At 50.9% G+C, this 20,494-nt stretch overlaps 1 protein-coding gene and 1 long non-coding RNA gene across 2 annotated transcripts in view; one reads left to right on the plus strand and one right to left on the minus strand.

The window, feature by feature from the left end:
- Positions 1–12,202, plus strand: part of xylt1 (xylosyltransferase I) — a 50,465-nt gene extending 38,263 nt beyond the window's left edge. Inside the window, exons 5-8 of the mRNA XM_076993689.1 lie at positions 2,589–2,854; positions 3,746–3,941; positions 6,461–6,794; positions 9,090–12,202. Coding sequence (XP_076849804.1) covers positions 2,589–2,854; positions 3,746–3,941; positions 6,461–6,794; positions 9,090–9,412 — 1,119 coding nt within the window. The 3' untranslated portion in view covers positions 9,413–12,202. The remainder of the gene's footprint in view (positions 1–2,588; positions 2,855–3,745; positions 3,942–6,460; positions 6,795–9,089) is intronic.
- Positions 12,203–17,637: 5,435 nt separating this feature from the next.
- Positions 17,638–18,521, minus strand: LOC143508747 (uncharacterized). Its single transcript, XR_013129449.1, has 3 exons — positions 18,435–18,521; positions 18,240–18,313; positions 17,638–17,983 (listed from the first exon to the last, which is right to left on the minus strand). It is a non-coding gene; the product is annotated as an uncharacterized LOC143508747 (long non-coding RNA).
- Positions 18,522–20,494: the final 1,973 nt, after the last annotated feature.

The raw sequence follows: 20,494 nt of genomic DNA on the forward strand, positions 1-20,494 counted from the left end.
CTCACTCCCTCCCCCTCTCCCTCATTCTCACCCTCATTCACTCTCAGACACTCACTCCCTCCCCCTCTCACTCATTCTCACTCTCAGATGCTCACTCCCTCCCCCTCACCCACTCTCATTTTACATTTACATTTTATAGCATTTGGCAGACGCCCTTATTCAGAGCGACTTACATTTTTTAAAATCTCATTTTTATACAAGTGAGCAATTGAGGGTTAAGGGTCTTGCTCAGGGGCACCTCAGTCATGACCTCAGGTCTGGGAATCGAACCCACGACCCTTCGGTAACAAGACCAATTCCCTAACCACCATGCCATGACTGCCCACTCTCAGACACTCACTCCATCCCCCTCTCCCTCATTCTCACTCTCAGACACTCACTCCCTCCCCCTCTCCCTCATTCTCACTCTCAGACGCTCACTCCCTCCCCCTCTCCCTCGTTCTCACTCTCAGACGCTCACTCCCTCCCCCTCTCCCTCATTCTCACTCTCAGACGCTCACTCCCTCCCCCTCTCCCTCGTTCTCACTCTCAGACGCTCACTCCCTCCCCCTCTCCCTCATTCTCACTCTCAGACGCTCACTCCCTCCCCCTCTCCCTCGTTCTCACTCTCAGACGCTCACTCCCTCCCCCTCTCCCTCATTCTCACTCTCAGACGCTCACTCCCTCCCCCTCTCCCTCATTCTCACTCTCAGACACTCACTCCCTCCCCCTCTCCCTCATTCTCACTCTCAGACGCTCACTCCCTCCCCCTCTCCCTCATTCTCACTCTCAGACGCTCACTCCCTCCCCCTCTCCCTCGTTCTCACCATCCCTCACTTCATCTTTTATCACTCTTCCTCTGTTTCCTTCTCCAAGTCTTGCTCATAGCTCGGTCGTGGCATCACCAAAATAAACCACCTACCGTGCGCCCGTGTGCCAGCCCATGACATCATCAGCACGGGACACGAGTTGGCCCCTCCCCCCTGACTCAGGCGTCCCGGCCCGGCCTCTGAGGACGAGGCCCTGTAGCCCAACATGAAGAGTGATGGGTACAAAATGAGGTCTGCAGTGCTCAGTGATTAAAGTCAAAAACGCATCAGGCCGAAGGGAGATGTCATGCTGGGGTATTTGGGCTGGCGCCTCTAGCCGTGCTGGTAATTAGACTTTCCTTTTCTGAAAGAGTGTGTGTGTGTGTGTGTGAGAGAGAGAGAGAGAGAGAGAGAGAGGGGTGCGCATGCGTGCACATTGGTTAGCCCATCAGCAAAGGATGAGTTGCTCTTAAGAAGAAAGTAAGAGAACCCAGCACTTTAAAATAACTACCACATTTTAAACCTTTCTAAATGCAGCTCAACAACATTCCCCAGGGCCTCAAATTGACTATCAGTATCAAAGCGCCCTGTCCGAAGGGGCCTCCCTGATTAACCGCTGTGGTTAACCATTTCTGGGGGAGAGAAAGAGAGAGAGGAGGAGAAGAGCTGAGAGAGTTTCACAGGCCATTAGGAGCAGAAGTGGAGCTATTGAGAAATAACCCTGTGATAGAAAGGCCTAAAAAGAGAGACGGGGAGGGGCTTGAAGGTGGGCGTGGCCGTCTACTTCTCAGGGCCTGCGGTCATCTGGCTCACAATGCTAACATATCTGCCTTACAATGCTAACATATCTGCCTCACACCGCTAACATATCTGCCTCACACCGCTAACATATCTACCTCACACCGCTAACATATCTGCCCTCACACCGCTAACATATCTGCCTCACACCGCTAACATATCTACCTCACACCGCTAACATATCTGCCTCACACCGCTAACATATCTGCCTCACACCGCTAACATATCTGCCTCACAATGCTCACAGAGTTGCCTTGACAAGAGGCCCTAAATCACCTCATTGTTTCTCTCGCTCTCTCACCCTCTCCTCTGACTCGTCCTTTCTGTTGTGTCTCCACCCACCCCCAGCCCCACCCCCACCCCTTTTGGTACTTTTCGGGTGGAGGGGCGGGAGGTGGGCGGTAGCCCTATCACAAATGCGTGGTGTGAAATCTCCATTGCTGTCGTCTCGCTATCTCTCCAGAAATGTTCTTCTAAATAAATAAAAACAGCCGCGTTGGGGGACTGCTGCCGCTTCAGAAACTATTTTGAGTGCCGAGTTGTTGTTTTTATTTTTGCTTGTACTGGCTTCCTCCCCAACATCGTCCTCATCATCCGTTCCGTGTTAGCAGTCAGAGTGTGCGGCTAGCCGAGGTGGGGGCGCGTTCGCTGAAATGAGCGGGGGGGCGACCTGCGTGTGCTGCCTGAGAGCCGTTGCTTTGACTTTTATTTGTTCCATCAATTACACCTCCTGAGAACAAGGCTCTGTCTCTGCTGTACAGGTTTGTTCTCTCTCGCTCTGTCTCTCTCTCTTTTTTGATTTCCTTCATCCCTCTGGATGGTGGGCTTGTCTTCATTTTCTACTTCTCTTTTCATGGTCCTTCCTGTCTGTCTGTCTGTCCTCTCTCCTCCTGTCTTGCTCTCTCCATCTCCCTCTTCTCCTCGCCTTCGCCGCCCGTCTTCTAGCGCCTCCCTTCATCCTCCTCCTCCTCTTCCTCCCCCCCCGTCTCGTCTCCCCCGCAGCAAACGGCCCGGCCCACGTTCTTCGCGCGCAAGTTCGAGGCCAGCGTCAACCAGGAGATCATCAATCAGCTGGACGGCTTCCTGTTCGGGGCGCTCCCGCCCTCCACGCCGGGCCTGGCCGCCTACTGGGAGAACATGTACGACGAAGCCGACGGCGTCCACAGCCTCAGCGACTCCCTGCTCACCCACTACCACGCCTTCGCCCGCCTCGGCCTGGCCCGGGCCGCCGGCTCCCTGCAGGGAGACCCCAACGATGCCCGCTGCAGGTGAGCGGCCTTCCATTAGCTTAACGTGACTACCCTGCAAACAGGCCCCGGGGGGAAACTGCTTTAAAGGAACACCAGTAGTAGTTCACGTGGTTTAACGGCCGTACGCTAGCTGCAGCCAATCGTATAGCTCCGTCTGTCTCTCATGCCGAGCCCTACTGAAGTGATAGGGGGAGATCTGGTCTCGTGTCAGTGTGTGAGCAGAACCTGAAGGTTTGCTCAGCCCACTGACGTGAGAACCAGAGAACCTTCCGGGTGAGTCTGGGAAAAGTTCACGTGAGATGCTGCAACCTGTTGCCCAAAGCCTTGCTGAACACAGACCGGGTTGGTTTCACAGGAGGAAGACCTCACCCCCCTTCCTCCTGGTTAAGGGAGGCATAGAGGAGGGGGGGGGGCAGAGGAGGCCACAAGGAGCCACTTGTTGGCGGTGTGAGGGGGGTGTGTGGGGGAGGGGTCGCGGGGGCTGCGGGAGACAGAGCAAGCACTCTGTTTCTGGAAGCACCCCATGACATCAGCAGCGGGAGGGGGGGCGGGGCCGCGTGAATAGGGCCTCTGTTGATGTTTGCGCGTTGGCCGTCACCCCAAGGTCCAGCCTCTTGTAAATATTTGCCATTCTTCTTTTTTCAAGCAGTCGGGGGGGGGGGGGGGGTGTTGGGGGGTGACAGTACTGGACCTCCTCCATCTCCTGTTGGAGTATTGATGAGGGTGGCTCAGAGCCCCCCCCGACCCCGGGGGATACGCTGCTTCTGGTGCTGCTCCAGCCCGTGTGTCTGCTGCACAGTACTGTAACATAAGCGTGTGCAGATGCTTGGCTGGTCAGAACCGCTGGAGTCAACTGTAATGGGTCGGCTTGATGTGTTGGACACTGAGGCCAATCGTGTCTCTCTCTAGGTACTTTGCTATGGGACATCCTGTGTCCGTCCATATCTACTTCCTGTCGGACGAGTTCCAGGGATACCTGGTCAAGCACCATGCCACCAACCTGGCCACCAGTAAGCTGGAGACCCTGGAGACCTGGCTCACACCCAAGAAGTTCTTCAAGTTCACCAACCCGCCTAACAGTTTCAGCAGACTGCAGCTGGCCGAGGTAAGGAAGCCCGATCTCGTCGGGAAGGCCCGGAGGTACGGGGCCAGCCCTGAGGCTCGGGTGGCATTTTTGAGGGTGGAATCTCGTTCACGTCTCGGGCCTTGGAGCAGGGGGCTGGGGAAGATCCACTTAGTCTAGCAGCCAACGAGTGTTTCCGACACTGCCTCGATCTGGACAGCACGTCAGATGTTCCCCCAAGTACATGTGGGTGTCAGAATGAAATTTCTGATCAGAATCAGCAGCGTCGTCTTCCCGGTGACTCATATTCGTCACGCAGACCTGGTGATGCGTGCGCGTTGTCACATCCTCGTGGCGGAGATGGCGTTCTCAGTAGGAGCTCCTGTAAGTCAGCGGTTGTCGGCCCGAGCTCATTTCTGCTCGCTTTTAGGACATTGAAAAATGGTTGTTGTAAACAGCACAGTTCAGTGGATTAAAACAAAACAGAAAAAAAAGAGTTAGAGAACAATGCTGGTTTTGTTCTTCCCCAGGGCAGTAAAAACGTTCTGGCAGTATATACGCACAAAAACCCCGACGCTGCACGCATTGCAAGGGAAATTGACCTCTGAATATTATTGGTAATCTCACTCTGCTGCACATTCCACCTGACATACTCCGTTAAACAACCGATAATTCAGACCTTCTTCATTGATTTAGCTGTCAGGCTGTGCCGGACCCGTCGTCATGCCCTTTGGCATAATCAGTGATTTGTCTGTCCGGTATTGGGAGGGGGGGGGGGGTGATATAATGACCACACGCTTCACTGCAGCAGGGTAACGGGGGAGTGGGGGGGTGTGAGAGGGGGGTGCGTATGATGCATAAAACATATTTTTTTTGTTGTGCGGCTGGCTAGCTGCATCCCACCATTGCCCCACGTCCTGGCTGCCTCTCCCCCCCCGTAAGCCCTGGTCTCTCCGATGTTGTTCGCCCGAGAGCCGCGAGCCACCTCTGATCGCATTGGCTTGCTGTGTTTACTGGAGGCGCTGGCCGAGCCGTGGGAAGGCGGGCGGGGGGGGGGGGGGGGGGGGGGGGGGGGGGGGTGGGGGGGGGGCTGTCGCCTTGTGCAGGAAGAGCTGGAGAGGCCTGAGGGTGCTGGCACTAGATAACTCGAGGCCTCCTACCCACCACCCCCACTGCTACAAACACACACGCTGCAGGAGTGGGACTCCAGCACCGGGCACAGGCGTTTGGGCCGGTTCGATGCGGTCGTGCTGGTGCTCCACTGGCACCGCCGTCCCCGGATTGGTGCGGTGTGTTCAGGGCTCTGCGGTTCTTCCTTGGATTCGGACCCGCGTTTCTTGCACACGCCAGCTACGGGACTGGGCAGAACAGAAGGACTCGGTCACGGTAGCCGCGACGCTTTCGTGTGTTCACTGCGTGCCGCATCTGTCCCGATCTAAATGTGCCTAGGACCACTGAGCTGACACATTGCAGTATTACAGTTTTTGTTGTATTCCCCACAGGTTTGAAGGGATGTTTCGTGTGGTTAAAAAAAATGCTAAGAACTGGTATGTTGGTGTTCTTGTTAACCAAGCTCAAATGCTCTTCTCTAGTCTTGAAATGTACATCATTGCTTCAGTCCAGGAGAGTCTAGGCGAGTCTATAAGAGTCCAGGAGAATCTATGAGAATCCAGGAGAGTCTATGAGAGCCCAGGAAAGTCTAGCCGAGTCTATGAGAGTCCAGGAGAGTCTATGAGAGTCTATGAGAGTCCAGGACAGTCTAGCCGAGTCTATGAGAGTCCAGGAGAGTCTATGAGCGTCTATGAGAGTCCAGGAGAGTCTATGAGAGTCCAGGAGAGTCTAGTCTATGAGAGTCCAGGACAGTCTACGCGAGTCTATGAGAGTCCAGGAGAGTCTATGAGAGTCCAGGAGAGTCTATGGGAGTCCAGGAGAGCCCTTACTTTCCACTTTGTTCCATTCTTCTCTAAGCTGGACTTGTACAGCTACAGCACAGCCAGGAATTGTACAAAGTATTTGGATGCCAAGACCACGACAGAACCACCTCACTAGCACTAACACATAGTAATCGAAAACCCAAACCACGTTTTTTTTATAACCCTGCCAACCCCAAGTACACAATTTTATGTTGCCAATCCAAATAACACAATCATTCGTTGCTATTTGTTTCTAATTTAGTATTCCTCTGAGGAGGCATTTCTTTGTGTGGTTTCCCTCTGATGGGGTTCTAGCTTACTGCTGTCTTTAGACTGGTATACTATCATCAGGATTTCTTCCACGGAGACAACTAACCACAGCTGCCAGTCTGGATTAGAGAGCCTGCTACAATGCTTTAAGTGTAAATCTTTATAACGCGTCTCAGAAGGGTTCATAACTGTATCAGTGTTTCTTTTTGGGAAGAGGTTATAGAGATGTGGAAATGCCTCTAAGATAGCACTCAGCAGCCCGCCTTGTCTTGCAAATCATTTCGGACCCTCTGAGCTATAGGGAACGTTTCAGTGCTTCTTCGTGTGTGTCTGACTTTCATCTTTGCAACTCTCCCTGGTTTCTTGCCCTTGCATCAGATCGGGACGGACTGGGATGCCAAGGAGAGAATCTTCCGGAACTTTGGGAACCTTATGAGTCCAAACGACGAGCCCGTGGGGATGCAAAAGTGGGGCAAAGGCCCCAACGTGACGGTGACGGTGGTGTGGATCGACCCCACCAACGTCATCGCTGCCACCTACGACATACTGATCGATGCGGGGGCGGAGTTCACCCACTACCGGCCCCCGCTGAACCTGCCCCTGCGGCCGGGCATGTGGGCGGTGCGCGTCTTGCACCACTGGACCCCTGTTGCCGAGACCCGGTTCCTCATCACGCCCCTCACACACCACAAACACCTGCCCATCCGCCACGGTGAGTAACAGGTGCACACAGTACGCCTGCATGCGCACACTCGCACACACACACGCTGCGTGACGATTCTCCGTCGTGAGCTAGAGGTGCTGTGTGTACTGATCGCTCGTGTAAATGCACACATACACCCCTCGACAAACCACAAAGCCTTATTCACGGCATAGATGACTGAACTGAGATAATTGTCTTAACACACACACACACACACACACACACACACACAGAGAAAACCATTCAACACAAGTGTCATTCCTTCGTTCCGTAACAATCAGCGTCGTTTCAAAACTCCAGTTACCACATCCGGACTTCTGGCTTGTGTTTAAGCGTCAATTCGCCTTTACGGATTTTAAAATGGTGACGTTCACTGGAGAAGAGCGGTGAAGTGGCCCTCAGATCCCGCACTGCCGAGCTGTAGAAGCTCGTACTGTAAGGTCACCCTCTCTCCAGCTCCCAAAGACTGCAAGGAGCTTCGCGCCAGTTCTGGTCCACCAGCTAAATATAGATTCTCACATGAGTGGTGCACAAAAACTCAGGTCACCTTACACAGGAATAAACTCGCACTGGGACAAACTCACAGTGGAATAAACATGCTGGATTGTCCCGGGATTCGATCCGAATCTCTCCGCCGGTCCTACGCGGTTCAGAATCCGGGATCCCCCCCACACACAATCCCCCACCGCCCACCCTGTTCTATGCTTCCAGCAAATTGCAAGCGATAAAATGAAAATTTGTGAAAAGGCATTTGTGACTTTTCCCTTCTCAGCAGACCAAACTGACCTTTAGCGATAAAAATGTTAAGTGATAACATCATCTACTGCAAAACAACCACAACAATGAAAACAAAAACATCGGTTTGGCATGTTTTCATCCCTAATTTCATGTGATGCAAATTGCTTACATTTTTATTTCTTGATTTTCCCAAAACTGATAAGGGCCAGAAGCTAAGATACACAGACTTGGACAGCTGCTAAATATTTGCTTGTGCATAATAATTTTATCAGCTATACTTGGCACAATATTAATATCCAAAGGAAATGACTGAAAGTGGATAATTATAGCACGACGTTCGTTTCAGAACCAGTATGTGCTGATGAAAACTTTAAATCAGTTTCTACTGGGGAACTACACATGAGTCACAGTCTGATTTTTCTTTAATAGTGTTGTTGTTATAACCCTTTGATTTATGCAAATATTTACCGATAAAAACATTTCCAATTTACTTTGTTTTAAAATCTCAGGTATCGACAAATCATTTATATGCTGAAATTGAACAGAACGTTGTTGTGTGGGACATTTTTAAGGACAATAATCACTCCCTAAATCAATTAAAAAAATTAAGCATTGAAGCAAAAAAAAAAAAAAATTAAATAAAGACAATCACTAGAACAGAGACGCATTTAGTATGTGCGACCACGGCTAGTAGACTCAGGGTGAATCACCATCGTGGTGGCTGGTCCAGGTGGCGGGATAAACCGAGCGCACGACAAGTCCACGCACAAGAACCGCTAAAAGACCACAGGCCTTCACCGAGGAAGACGCCTGTGGTCTTTTAGCGGTTCTTGCGCGTGGACTTGAGAAGCCGCGGATACGTCAGTCCACCACCCAGAAACGGCACGGCTCACATCCAGACAAAGGGATACCTCCGCGAAATAGTTCTGATATGACTAATAGTGAAAGGTGCAAGTATAATTGGGTCGAACTCTCTTATGTATGTCATTTGTCATTTGTCTCGCGTGCTGCGGCTTCCACCTCTATGGTAAAAAGTGCACGGTGCCAGAAGCATTAGGTGGCACCCGTGAAGGCCCATTTTAACACAGTAGGGAACTGTTCGAATAGCCGTGAAATGATGAAGGGTGCGTTTGTTATGCAAGCAGGGCTTGGATCGTGGAAAGGTTTGGGGAAATAGCAACGGCCCAGACAAAACAAGCACAATATCCTATCGGTTTGTTGGGTCACTAGCACACGGTGTTCTGGTGTGCTAGATTGTCTGCCCAGTTTAGTCTCGGCCTCTTTGTTTTTTAATAAAAGATGCGTTTCCCTGGTTATGATGAGCAACGCATTTTAAAAAATCTTTGATTAGATTTTTATTTTATCCATCACTCATTGTGGGTTACCAAAACGGACTAGCCAGTCATTGCTCAAAACTACAGACCCTTAAATGCCTGAAAAAATATTTTTTATTAGAGAAGTTTGAGAAACATTTATCAGCCACAGTGTCTCTTCTTTGTGTCGCCGTTGTTAGGGAACCTTTACTTCCTTCGTTTATTTTGTTTTCTCTGGTTGCCTCTCACACAGAGGACGCGTTGAAGCTGCACAACGGCCCGGCCAAGAACAGCTACATGGAGCAGAGCTTCCACGGCCTCAACCCCATCCTGAACATCCCCGTGCACCTGGGCCAGGTGGAGGCGGCCGAGCACAACGCGGGCCTGACGGGGCCGCCCCTGGAGCGCTGGGTGGACGGCCTGGTGTCGGAGGTGTGGGCGGCGGCCGACGTGTGTTCCGCCACGCCCAGCGGCTGCCCGGTCATGCAGTCGTGCCGGGAAACGCCGTGGAGCTCACTGGGTCCCGACCCCAAGTCCCAGCTGGGGGCGCCCAAAGCCAACGGGCGGATCAGGTAGCGGGCCCCCCCCCCCCGCCCTCCCTGGGGCTCTGCCCCTTTACCTGGGGCCCCGCCCCCCTCCCTCCCCAACTGTGGCACACGTCATTGTCGATTTTTGCCTTTTATTTATTTCTCTATGGTTGCTCGTGGGCGCGGGAGCACACAAGGGGACGCCCTCGCGGGTCTTTTGGAAGAACTGCATCTGGCTGTCTGCAGCGCCGGGCGTTCCTGGCTCTCCACCTGTAGCCGTGTGAGTGCGAGTCAAGCACTTCACTATTTATTTAGGTTTGAGGACTGAAAATAACTGTGACTGAACATTTTGCTAAAATTGTTCAGATGGGAATGAGAATGTCTTTTACCCAGGCTTCACTGCAGGAAGCTAAAGTCACTGGGGTCATCGTAAGCACAGAATGGACTTAATCATTGGTAGAGTGACCAAAATACATTTACAGTAAACTTGTCTATGGCAACAGAAAAATACATATACACACGTACACAAATACATACACTAACCCCTCATCCCCTGGTTTGACTCGGTGATTAGAGCCTCCTGCTGGTTGCAGTCAGTATGGCACTTTGCCACAGCCACAGTAGTACTTCATGGGTGAATGTCGAGTTTATTGCCAAGTAGAGTTGAACTGGGCCTCTCTCCAACACGTCTGTAAGTGTAGGGGTTTAGAGCGGAGTGTGAGAGCTGCTTCTCTGACCAGATGCTTCATGGTCATCTCTTGCTCTCCCTCCCTCCTTCTCTCTCTCCCTCCTTCTCTCCTTCTCTCTCTCTCTCTCTCTCTCTCTCTCTCTCTCTCCCTCGGGTTTCCAAACTCTGCCTGTACTACATACGGTTGCCTACAGGCTGCCTGACTTGAAATGGAAGGTGTCAGCTGTGCTGACACAGGGAGAAAAAAAAATTCAAAATTTAAGAAAGTAAAAAAAAAGATTTTACTCCTTTCACATTTTCCCTGAAGCAGAGGGACTCCTGTGTAGGGTGAGGACACGAGGAAGATATTTATTCATGTGTTTATATAACTGTAATAGATATTTCTTAGTCAATGACTAATGTCTATATGCTGTTTTTGCAGCTCAATCAATAACTTTTGTAAACAAGCCGCCTTTATTTACAAAGGCCACTGCCCCAACCTTATAACTTTATAATAAAAAAAAACAAACAAAAAAATATACGATACGCTATTAGTCTTAGCGGTAAGTTGGGTTTATCACTCTCCCTGCGGTCCGCCTGTACAGTCCATTAACTGGATAAGCCCCCAACAGATCTGACTGGACAAACGATCTTTTGCATCCTCAGATAATAGAAAAGCTTCTCACATTGTTCTTTATACTTTTTAGTTTATTTCATTTCCTCATGCTGTCCTGTTCGTTTCAGTATTTCAGTATTGGCCACGTAAAAAGCCATCGTACCGTATCGAGCTCGCGTTTCCCATAATCCTGTGTAAAACAGGAACTCATCAGACGGACTGGCACGTGCCATCTTGCTCGCGTGCCGGTTGGTTCCCGCAGTGGCTCCTCCCACGTGTCATGTGTGCCGTGGACACACCCCCATTTCCCTGGGCGAGCAGCACACCTGTGACAGGACGGATCGCCCAGGTCCATAAACATGACAGGGTGGGCCTTCTTCTTCCTCTTTTTCGACTGGCCGGTGCATATTTTTTACCAGAGACATATGCGAGCGTGCTGGACTTTAAGCTTTGCGTTGGACCAAAACTCTCCACCAGATTCTGTTTCTCCATCTCACGTTGTTTCTATATTGACGGCAGGACAGGGTCGTCTAGCCATTATTTTGTACGCAAACAAAATTTGTTCTCCGGTCGTCCCGCGACGCTGCGTTCATAGCTGTGTCAGCGCGTCGTCATGGCGACGGGAAGGGCGGCCGTGAGCTTGCGTGTGCAGTGAAGCGCGTTGCGTCTTTTCTTGTGCTGTGTTGTCGTCGGGGTGGATAATGGTGGAACTGGACATGGCACCATCAGGCATTTCTGGACATCCACTCTGTATGCTAGTGGTGTTACATCAGTATTGTGTACTTGTGAAGGTACAAAAATCTTACTTTTTATTTCATTGTTTTGTAAAAAAAAAATTATAATAATAATACGAACAAATCATGTGCATTTCTAATTTAAGATCTTAAGACTTAAGAGAAAGGGAGAATTCATCCTTTGGATGCTGAATTTTAACTTTATATGAAGAATAAATAAGAATATTGTGTGTGTGGTTATACAGTATTCAGCTCTGTGTGTATCACTGTAACACTGCACAACGTTTGGGGGATTCTTGAAGTGGGTGATGGCAACCCTCTCATCTACCTTCATCTTCTTCTTTCTGATGATGAACGCATTTTCAAATGTTATTTTGATGATCATTCACATTAAAGGTTATTTAACTCCAACATGTCTTATGTACCACAGCTATTTTAGAAGGAATGAAAGTGAAGAAAAATTATTTTGTAATGTTTTTAAAAGTATTGTAAATAACCTTAAGTTAAGAGCATTCTGTCGGCATCTCGTTGCCAAGATGAACATTGATTCAAAACTTGCGTGTCAGTGTGGAAGGTTAGTGAGGAACCTGTACTAGTCTAATGATTTTTTTAACTTAATTATCATTTTACCTTTAAGAGAATCTCATGGCAGATAGTTCTCTGTGCTGGAATGTTTTGTTGGGCAACAGTTGCACAGTATTTAATCCCTGGCTCTCTCCGGCAGGAGAAAACCTGCGTGCCTTCGAATTTCTCCTGTCTAAGGAAAAAAAAAAACAAAAAAAAAACCCCAAACCTCCTGTCTGTCAACATCAGAATCCCTTATCTTTCAAGCCAAAAACAGAAAAGAACAAAAGGCACTCTGTGCTGTTGTGAAGGCCTTCTGTAATACTGCTTTATTGTCGTGCCCCCCCCCCCCACCCCCCCAGATTCAAGTTTGAATTAAAAGAAGGAAAAAAAAAATCATTTGTCTTCTCATTTCTGTGCGTCACATGAGGCGCCTCCGACACAACGCCAACAAATGGCGGGAAAAGCCATCGGGAAGCATTCGCTCCGGATGAGGCCCGGCTCGCCGTGATCTTTTAGGCGGTGCTAAAAACTCTCCAGCCCCCGGGTAAAAGCGGGAATCGAGGTGAGTTAAGTGGTAGCGCTTCTAGTAGCTGCGCGGAGGGTCCCTGGAGACCCCTCCCCCGGCCTCTCTCTCACCCCATAATCCCCCAGCGCCTGCCCGGGCCGCCACGGTGAGCCCGGCAGGCTCCGACCGACGGAGAGGAAGGTAATTAGATGGTAAGTAGCTCGCACACCTGCATCACCTGCAGGTAGAAAACACAGCTGGTCCTCTGCAGTCATTCCCCCGGCTGCCCACAAAGCGTAGAATATCGACGACGTTCTGTAGGCCGAACAGTTACCGATACGGCTGCTTAATTAGCCAGACCGCTAGCGCCTCACACGGGATTTGGGGAACAGGCTTTCATACCCAGTAAAATATGAGAGTATATAAAAGTTTTTGTGCTGTGCACAGACCTTCGCTACTGTAATCTTAAAATGATTTTTAGTTCAAATAAAGTTAGACAAAATGCTAAGAAGTACTTGTCCTATTCTTCAGTCAGTACAGATTAAGAATAGTCTGGGATTAGCATAGTCTGTATGTGTAAAATGAAGAATCCTAAAGGTTAAACATTACTGTGAGGCAAAACTAAAAACTAGGCTAGGTGATCTTTATGGAGATCAAACGAAAGTATGTAGTCAAACGGAGCTGCTCGAGTGTGCTGTGTGGAGTGAACTGGGAGTGAGACTGTTCATCCTGTCCTGTTTCCTGCCCAGGACAGACTCAGACACTTAGCAGTACGGACTTGCTCCCTATCTCTGTTTCTCCCTGTTCTCCTGCTCCTCCCCCCTCCCCCGATAGTATAAATGTGGCTGACCTCCGACCTCAACCACACTGCGTGTCTCACTGTGGTCGAGTGACTCCATTAGGATCCTCTGCTCTCCGCTCTAATGTGCATCCCCCTCTCGGGAGCCCCGTTCCAGGAAAGCTGTGGTGGCCCGGATGCTTTTTCCGGAAGCTTCTTCACGATCCGCACACGCCGGCCGCCTCCGGCGCCGCCGACCGCTGCATCTACCCGGCCCGTCGGGCCAAGGACGGGTTTCCTTTTAACCGCGTCGGAGGCGGCCCGGGCCGGCGTGTCAGCACGAGGAACGGGCACCATCGCAGCCTGTCGTGTCAGGCTCAAAGGCCGCCATGTAAAATTCATGAGCAAAAAAATACCTAACAGGAGTGGTAAAGATGAGAGTGTTAGTGTGGAAGCTCCTGCTTTGAACTGCTGCCAAGTCTCGTCATCCCAGAAGTGCTTCTGCCTTTATCGTAGAGCCTCCGACTTCCTTAGTAGAATCTTCTAGCACCCAGAGGGTGTGGTAGAAGATGGGGGTTAGGTGTTGGGGGCGGGGTCAGGGTTGGTGGAGTTAATAAGCCATTAGGGAGGAGAGTGAGGTTTTTGAGTTTCGGAGGGGGGCAAGTCAGAGTTGGGCTGCCGCTACAGAGGCGGCGGTCTGAAAGAGTGCAGGTGCCTCTTAGCACGTGGCAGGTGGAGGTGATGGTGGGCGGAGGTGATGAGAACTCCGCCCGTGGAATCCGCTGCAGCAGGTAAGCGACTCGACGGAGAGCGGTGGAGACCAACGTATGAGAAAAACTCTCGAGGAGACTCCCAGAACAAGAACTGAATTCTGATTCAATTAAGAGAGTAAAATACAAGCGAAAACAAGATAAGAAAAAAAAACAATGTTCTGTGTTTTCGTCCTGATTCGCTCCAGTGCACATAAAAATCAAAGCTACACACAGCGGCGTCCACACGTGGTTTTAACGCATGTGAATTGAGAGACACAGCAGATAGAGAGAGAAAAAGAGAGAGACTATGGCCTGGAGCTACGGATCAGCGACGGGATCGTGACGAGTATTCCAAATAAGTCTGACCGCTCGTGCGCAAACCCCACGACGACGGCTGCCGGGGTCAGGCTCCTGCTGACAAAACGCGCAAGCAGAGGGGGCGGGGTCGAGGGGCGGGGCCAGACCCAGTCGACGATTAATCGATTCGCGCGTGACCCAGCGGCATCAATTAGCGCGAGATCCCCGCCTCCTCTGACGCCCTGTGCTTCAAGGTATCATCCATAATGATAAACTCTCCGTGGAGCCGACTGCTAATGTGGATAATGATATCGAGAAAACCATCTCTTCACATGACAGCGTGCACCTAAGGGTTTTGTTTCCCTATAACGCAACGGACACACATAGCATAACATTAAGGCACTGAAATCAGATATCATATTCGGCCATGTGCTGATGGTTTCGGTAGCATGTAAACCTCGGGTGCACGTAATGTCTCTGCACCGCAACAATCGATAGTCTGTGTGCTGCAGTTAACTAACAGCAGATCAAGAGCAGGCTATACATGTAATGTGGTCTTCCTGGCAGTTGATGGTGCTTAAAGGTTGGGGTCTGCTCTACATTAAATGCAGTGGGAATTTACTGGAATGACTGTTTTAAGATGTTTGAACCTCACGCAGGGTATTATTTTTCCAGCTTAACATATCCTAACGCTGTCACGTCCATGTCACAAAACATAAAATAAAAAATGTTTTAAATACGTTGATTCTTTCTGATATTTAACATTCTTTATTTAAAAACAAACAAAAAAACTAAACCAATAGGAATAGCAAATATGTGTTTTTTTTCTGTAATGTAGCGTGCTCTTTTAATTTATTGCCTGCTGTGATAAGACACAGTATATAAAGAAGCTGCATGTGAAGTTGTGTAGACACAGCTGCTGTGTACTTTACATTTCTCTCAAGTCCTGTGTGGTAGTCAGCAGTGTGTTCTGATCGCAGACAGCTGTGCCGTCTAGCCGGTGACGAACACCAGGCCTCTTCCCTGCAGGAGAAAGGCCCGTCTTACAGCGGTACCACCTGCGGCCGGTGTCCCGGAGGGAGACGGAAAAACACCTTTTCCATGCGGCATTAAAGCCCGGCCTGGCCGTTCCCACCGTCTGGCTCCACAGGCGTGCTTCTCCACCCGTGGTGCTGGAGCAGGGAGCGGGGGCTTGTACCACAGCCAGGGAGGTGGTCGCTGGAGAGCCCCCTCGCCTTCACCTCGTTGCATTCTATTGCTCGCGTGGGGTATCGCGGCAGAAACGGGTCGTCGAGTGTTCTGTGACGGGGCCAGAACACACCTTCCCTGTGTAGACGGCAGACCTCTCCACTTTTACAGGGTCTGAATCGTAAGCTTTTAGCACAAGTGGAAAATATGATGTGTCAGGAGAGGGTGGTGTGTAGAATGAGGTGTGTGTGAAACAAACACACACAGCTGTGCTTTTTCTTGTGTATAGTCACACCAGTTGGTAGTCGCAGAGTAGCCACACCTACAGTCATATGATCCTCACCGACAAAGTCTGTGGCCACACCCACGGTCATACGATCCTCACCGACCAAGTCTGTGGCCACACCCACGGTCATATGATCCTCACTGACAAAGTCTGTGGCCACACCCACGGTCATACGATCCTCACCGACCAAGTCTGTGGCCACACCCACGGTCATACGATCCTCACCGACTGTGGCAGGCGCCCTTGCACGCTGCTCACAGCCGCTGGTTGGGATCAGCTTGCAGGCATCTCCGTTTCGGATTTCTCTTTTCCTTCCTCTGTGCTGTTAAGGACATTCTGTTGCGTTACGGACGGCTCCAGCTCTGATCTGATGATGGAGGACGAGGAGCGGAGTCAGCAACGTGATTGCCCTTCGCTACCAGAATACTCGGTTCATCGTCGATGCTGGACAGACCATGGAATCTGTTTCTGCGTAACGTTAGGAATTAGCCCTATGTCCAGCACGGAGACTCGTCCCTCTGACACGCCAACCGGCTGAGCCCCGTTACCCCATTACTATGACAAAGCTGGACCACTGACCCCCCCCCCCCCCCCCCACGACTGGCTCTAAAACAACCCGGAGACGAATGCGGGGTCAGCCACCACTGCCGAGCCCTCCGCTGCGTGCCAGGATTTATTAGCCTTTATCTCCAGGCACGCAATTAACCCTCATCACGGCAGCGGATAGCGCCAGCCTTATACAGCCAAGCGTTCCCATTTTTCTCCGTCGGCCCCAACGTGCTCTGTGCCATTACTCAGCCGCGGACTGTCCGGCGGGCAACGCCCACTTGGGTCCACACCGTAGCTGTATCCACTCCATCAACGGAGGAGGACACGCCCCCCCTGAGGCGGACACTAGGACCCTTTGCTGGGCTTTGGAGTCGTCTCGGCCTGTTCGGACCCTAAGGTGTCAGAGTAAGATGGGTGTTTTGGGTTTTGACGGGGACCATTATGGGGTTGGGGTGGATTTAACTCATCCTGAGACCAACCCAGGTTTTGAGTACCACACTACCAAGTCCTGGAGCTGAGAGTCTAGGAGCTACGACTAAGAATGAATGGCCTTGGGTCTGTGATCCGTCTTGGGTCGTGTACTGTCTGGAATTGTAAGGACTGATATTTTTCTTCTGAGACTAGACGATAGCACCTACAAAACTGCTGCATTTAAAAGAAAAAAAGTCTGCTACCATTGGCATCATTATTTGTAGCGAGTTCGCTGCATCCAGGAAAGAACTATGTCGCTTCCTGCAATACCGCTGACCATGAACTGCCAGTGCGTCAGCTGCGATGGCATGAAGTAACCCTTGAAATGCGGCCCTCATCTTTCCTCGTGTTCTTTAGTTCTCGGCTCTCGGTCCGAGACCCCTGCTGACTCCTTCCTACTCCCTGACGACCCCTGCGGTCCTTGACGAAATCCCCCGGCGCCAAACCGCACTGCGGTACGCAGAAATGGATGAGACCTTTCCAGTCTGATCCGCCCCCCAGTTACCATAGAAGTTGGGACGCGCCGTTCTTTGGGACACGCCGTCTCCATCTACCGGAGACGGCGGCTTTGAGATTGGCCATCCTGCCCTGACATCAGATAAGCGACAGCCTTGATCTTAATCAACCATTTCGGCCATGACGGAGGCCTAGCAGATATGAGACCCTGTGGAAGGATCACGAGCCTATGCATTTTAAATCAATGCCTTCTATTCTTTAAGGGAACGCATGCATATGGAATAGGGCCTTTTTCCTGCAATCTCACAAGTCCATCAGGAAATTAAATGGGTCTCTCAGACCGACTGCTGTCACCTTGATCGTCACTATTATTTAAATGTTAGCCATAAAATGAAAGACAACGCACGGGCTCCCCCTCTTCGCCGGCCGTTCATTGTGGTCTTAATGGTTAATAATGCCACAATTTAAACGTCTGAAAGGACGCCAAGATGAATGGCTGGGGAAAGAGCGCTCCTGTGTGTGGCTACTTTTCCAGCCGCACCGACATGGTTATCCGACACTCGACTTCTAAAAGCCAGACAGCAGGAGCAAAGAAAGCAGGCTAACCACGGAGGCAATTGACTCAGCAGTCTAACGCCAAACACACACGCACACACACACACACACATGGTCGGTGACTCATTGAATAAGAACAAGGGCGGTCTTTCTTGATCACACACCCTCGATTTGGATGCATACTTTGTTGAATCATGCTCTGTCAAGAGGGAGGGAAAGACAGGGAGAGAGAGAGAGAGAGAGAGAGAGAGGGAGGGAGGGAGAGGAGAGTGGTTAGATATGAGTAGTACGGAAAAGTGAGCGGGTAAGCAAAAACGTGACGAGAAGTGAATGAGAAAAAGAATGGAAGAAAGAAGGAGGAGAGAGAAACGGAGAGAGAGAATCGAAGGAGGAAGGGTAAGTTGGGTTTGGGAGGTGTGGAAAGGTGTGGAAATGGGTGGGGTGTCTACACTTACACGGCCTGTTCCTGAGGTAGTGGTGGTAGCGTTATGGCTTGGTGTCTCCCCTCATCTCTGCCCGGAATGTTGTTCTCCTCACCACAGATGGAGAGTGATTACAACCATGAACACACACACACACCATCGGCATAACATACCACTCATATGTGTAATATACTAAAATCCTCGTCTGGACAACTGACTCATATCTACCACTCTGGCCTGTGATTTCCTGTTACTGGTGTGAGGCCGCTGGTGTGAGTCTGCTGGTGCGAGTCTATTGGTGCGAGTCTATTGGTGCGAGGCCGCTGGTGCGAGGCCGCTGGTGCGAGGCCGCTGGTGCGAGTCCGCTGGTGCGAGGCCGCTGGTGCGAGTCCGCTGGTGCGAGGCCGCTGGTGCGAGTCCGCTGGTGCGAGGCCGCTGGTGCGAGGCTACTGGTGCGAGGCTACTGGTGCGAGGCCAATGGTGTGAGGCTGCTGGTGCGAGGCTGCTGGTGCGAGGCTTTGTGTGTGCATTAGGGTTAGAGTTAGTGGCAGGATGGCAGGATGATGAAAGGCGCAATCGGAGACCCCACAGGCCCTTTGTTCGAATGACCTGATGATTGAGATTTAACTATTGGTGTCAGAGAGTCACAGTGGCCCAAAAGAGAAGTTACACTTTATCTCTAGCTGTTTTTAAGAACCTCATCAAACTAACTTACAACCCCCATAACTTACTTCTAATCATCTATAGATGCTTATTCAAGTCTGTCACTGACATCAGTATTTGCAGCTGTCTCTCTATATATATTTATTATGAGCAAGTTGCATATAAAGCTCTTAAAATGTCCTTAGGCCAGGACCTTGAAATGGAGTGAGAATATACTTCACACTGTCAAAAAAAAAATGGCAGACTTACTGACAGGGAGGCACGGTTAAGTTTGTGTGTCACCGTTTGCAAGCATGAGTAGCTCATTCAAATCTGAACATTTAAGATGACCTGAAGTCCTGAAAAGTGATTCAGCGAGTTTCCCCGCGGTCCCACGTCTACGGTCTACTCAAGGGCTGCTCGTCTGTTTGAACTTAGCATTCGTCATTGTTTGATTTTGCCCGTTGTTCATTGACGGAAAGGTTATACAGAAGGCAAATAGGAACAGAAGCCCGGCCAAGCACAAATTTGCCTCCACGTGTTTGGTAAGAGGGGCAGGCCCCTCCCCCTTTCCTGAGCTGTTGGGTACAGCTGCCATCTCTATGGGTCAGAGAGGGTGGGCAGGGCTTAACGGAGAACAGGCACACGCACGGCTGCGTTCCGGCCGCCGGCCAATAACGAAACGAGCGGTTGCTTGAGCTCGCGTGGAGTTTGACTCGGGGATTATGGGAGTCGGTAGGGCGGCGGAGGGCACGCAGAGTGCAGATGCTAAGATGAGATCGAACACATTCGCCCAGTCAGGACAGTGAACCGCGGAGGGCATACGCGTGCCGTGCCGCGCGTATTTAACGAGATGCCGCAACTCGCAAAGTCGTTTGTGGACATTTTCAGCGTGCAGGATTTCACCAGCAGCTGTGCAGAGGTGACACACGCGACATAACAAAGATTGACCCTTGCCGGCCATATGGACAGTGCAGTCGGGGCTGGTCCTTCCGGAAGGATCCGTCTTCCTCCTGTTTGCCTGCTGCCAAGGAGATGTGTGAGGGAGCAGGGAAAAATGACGCTCTCCGAGCCCCCGCTAATGAAGTCGTCTCCCCCGCGCCCGGCCAGCCAGTCAGCTTTTAATTAGCGACTAATCAAGTCAATACGGTGGCTGCGGCTGGGAGGCAAATAGTCACCCCCAACCACCCCCCCCACCCCTCCCGGTACACACACAGCTCTGCCTCGATCTGGAGGCCCTTAGCAGACTTCGGGATAATATTTACCGGGCCCTCACCTCGGGTGGCTCTAGCGGAGATTGTGTTAATTACTCTGGGCTGAGAATTCCGTAGCAAAACATAATCTGTAACGTGTCTCCGTGGTAGAGGGCTCTTAGCTAGGACACGCTTAGCTATCGGGTACCGAGGCCGTCAGGGCAGGCATGAGAACGCAGTCTGGATAGATGTCTGAAGCTGGGATAAATGCACACTAGACATATCATCACACACACACACACGCCCCTTAGGAAACACAGCTGAGACTATTTGGGGCCAGTGTGCTCCTCAATTATCCGCCTTTCAGATATTTTGACTTTTTTGAGACAATAAACTCGCAAATACTGCAATCTGCTGTGAAGACCTGCTTGAATAATTACACACAAATGCGCT

This window comes from Brachyhypopomus gauderio, chromosome 2 (genome assembly GCF_052324685.1).
Source record: "Brachyhypopomus gauderio isolate BG-103 chromosome 2, BGAUD_0.2, whole genome shotgun sequence".
NCBI classification, from domain to species: domain Eukaryota; kingdom Metazoa; phylum Chordata; class Actinopteri; order Gymnotiformes; family Hypopomidae; genus Brachyhypopomus; species Brachyhypopomus gauderio.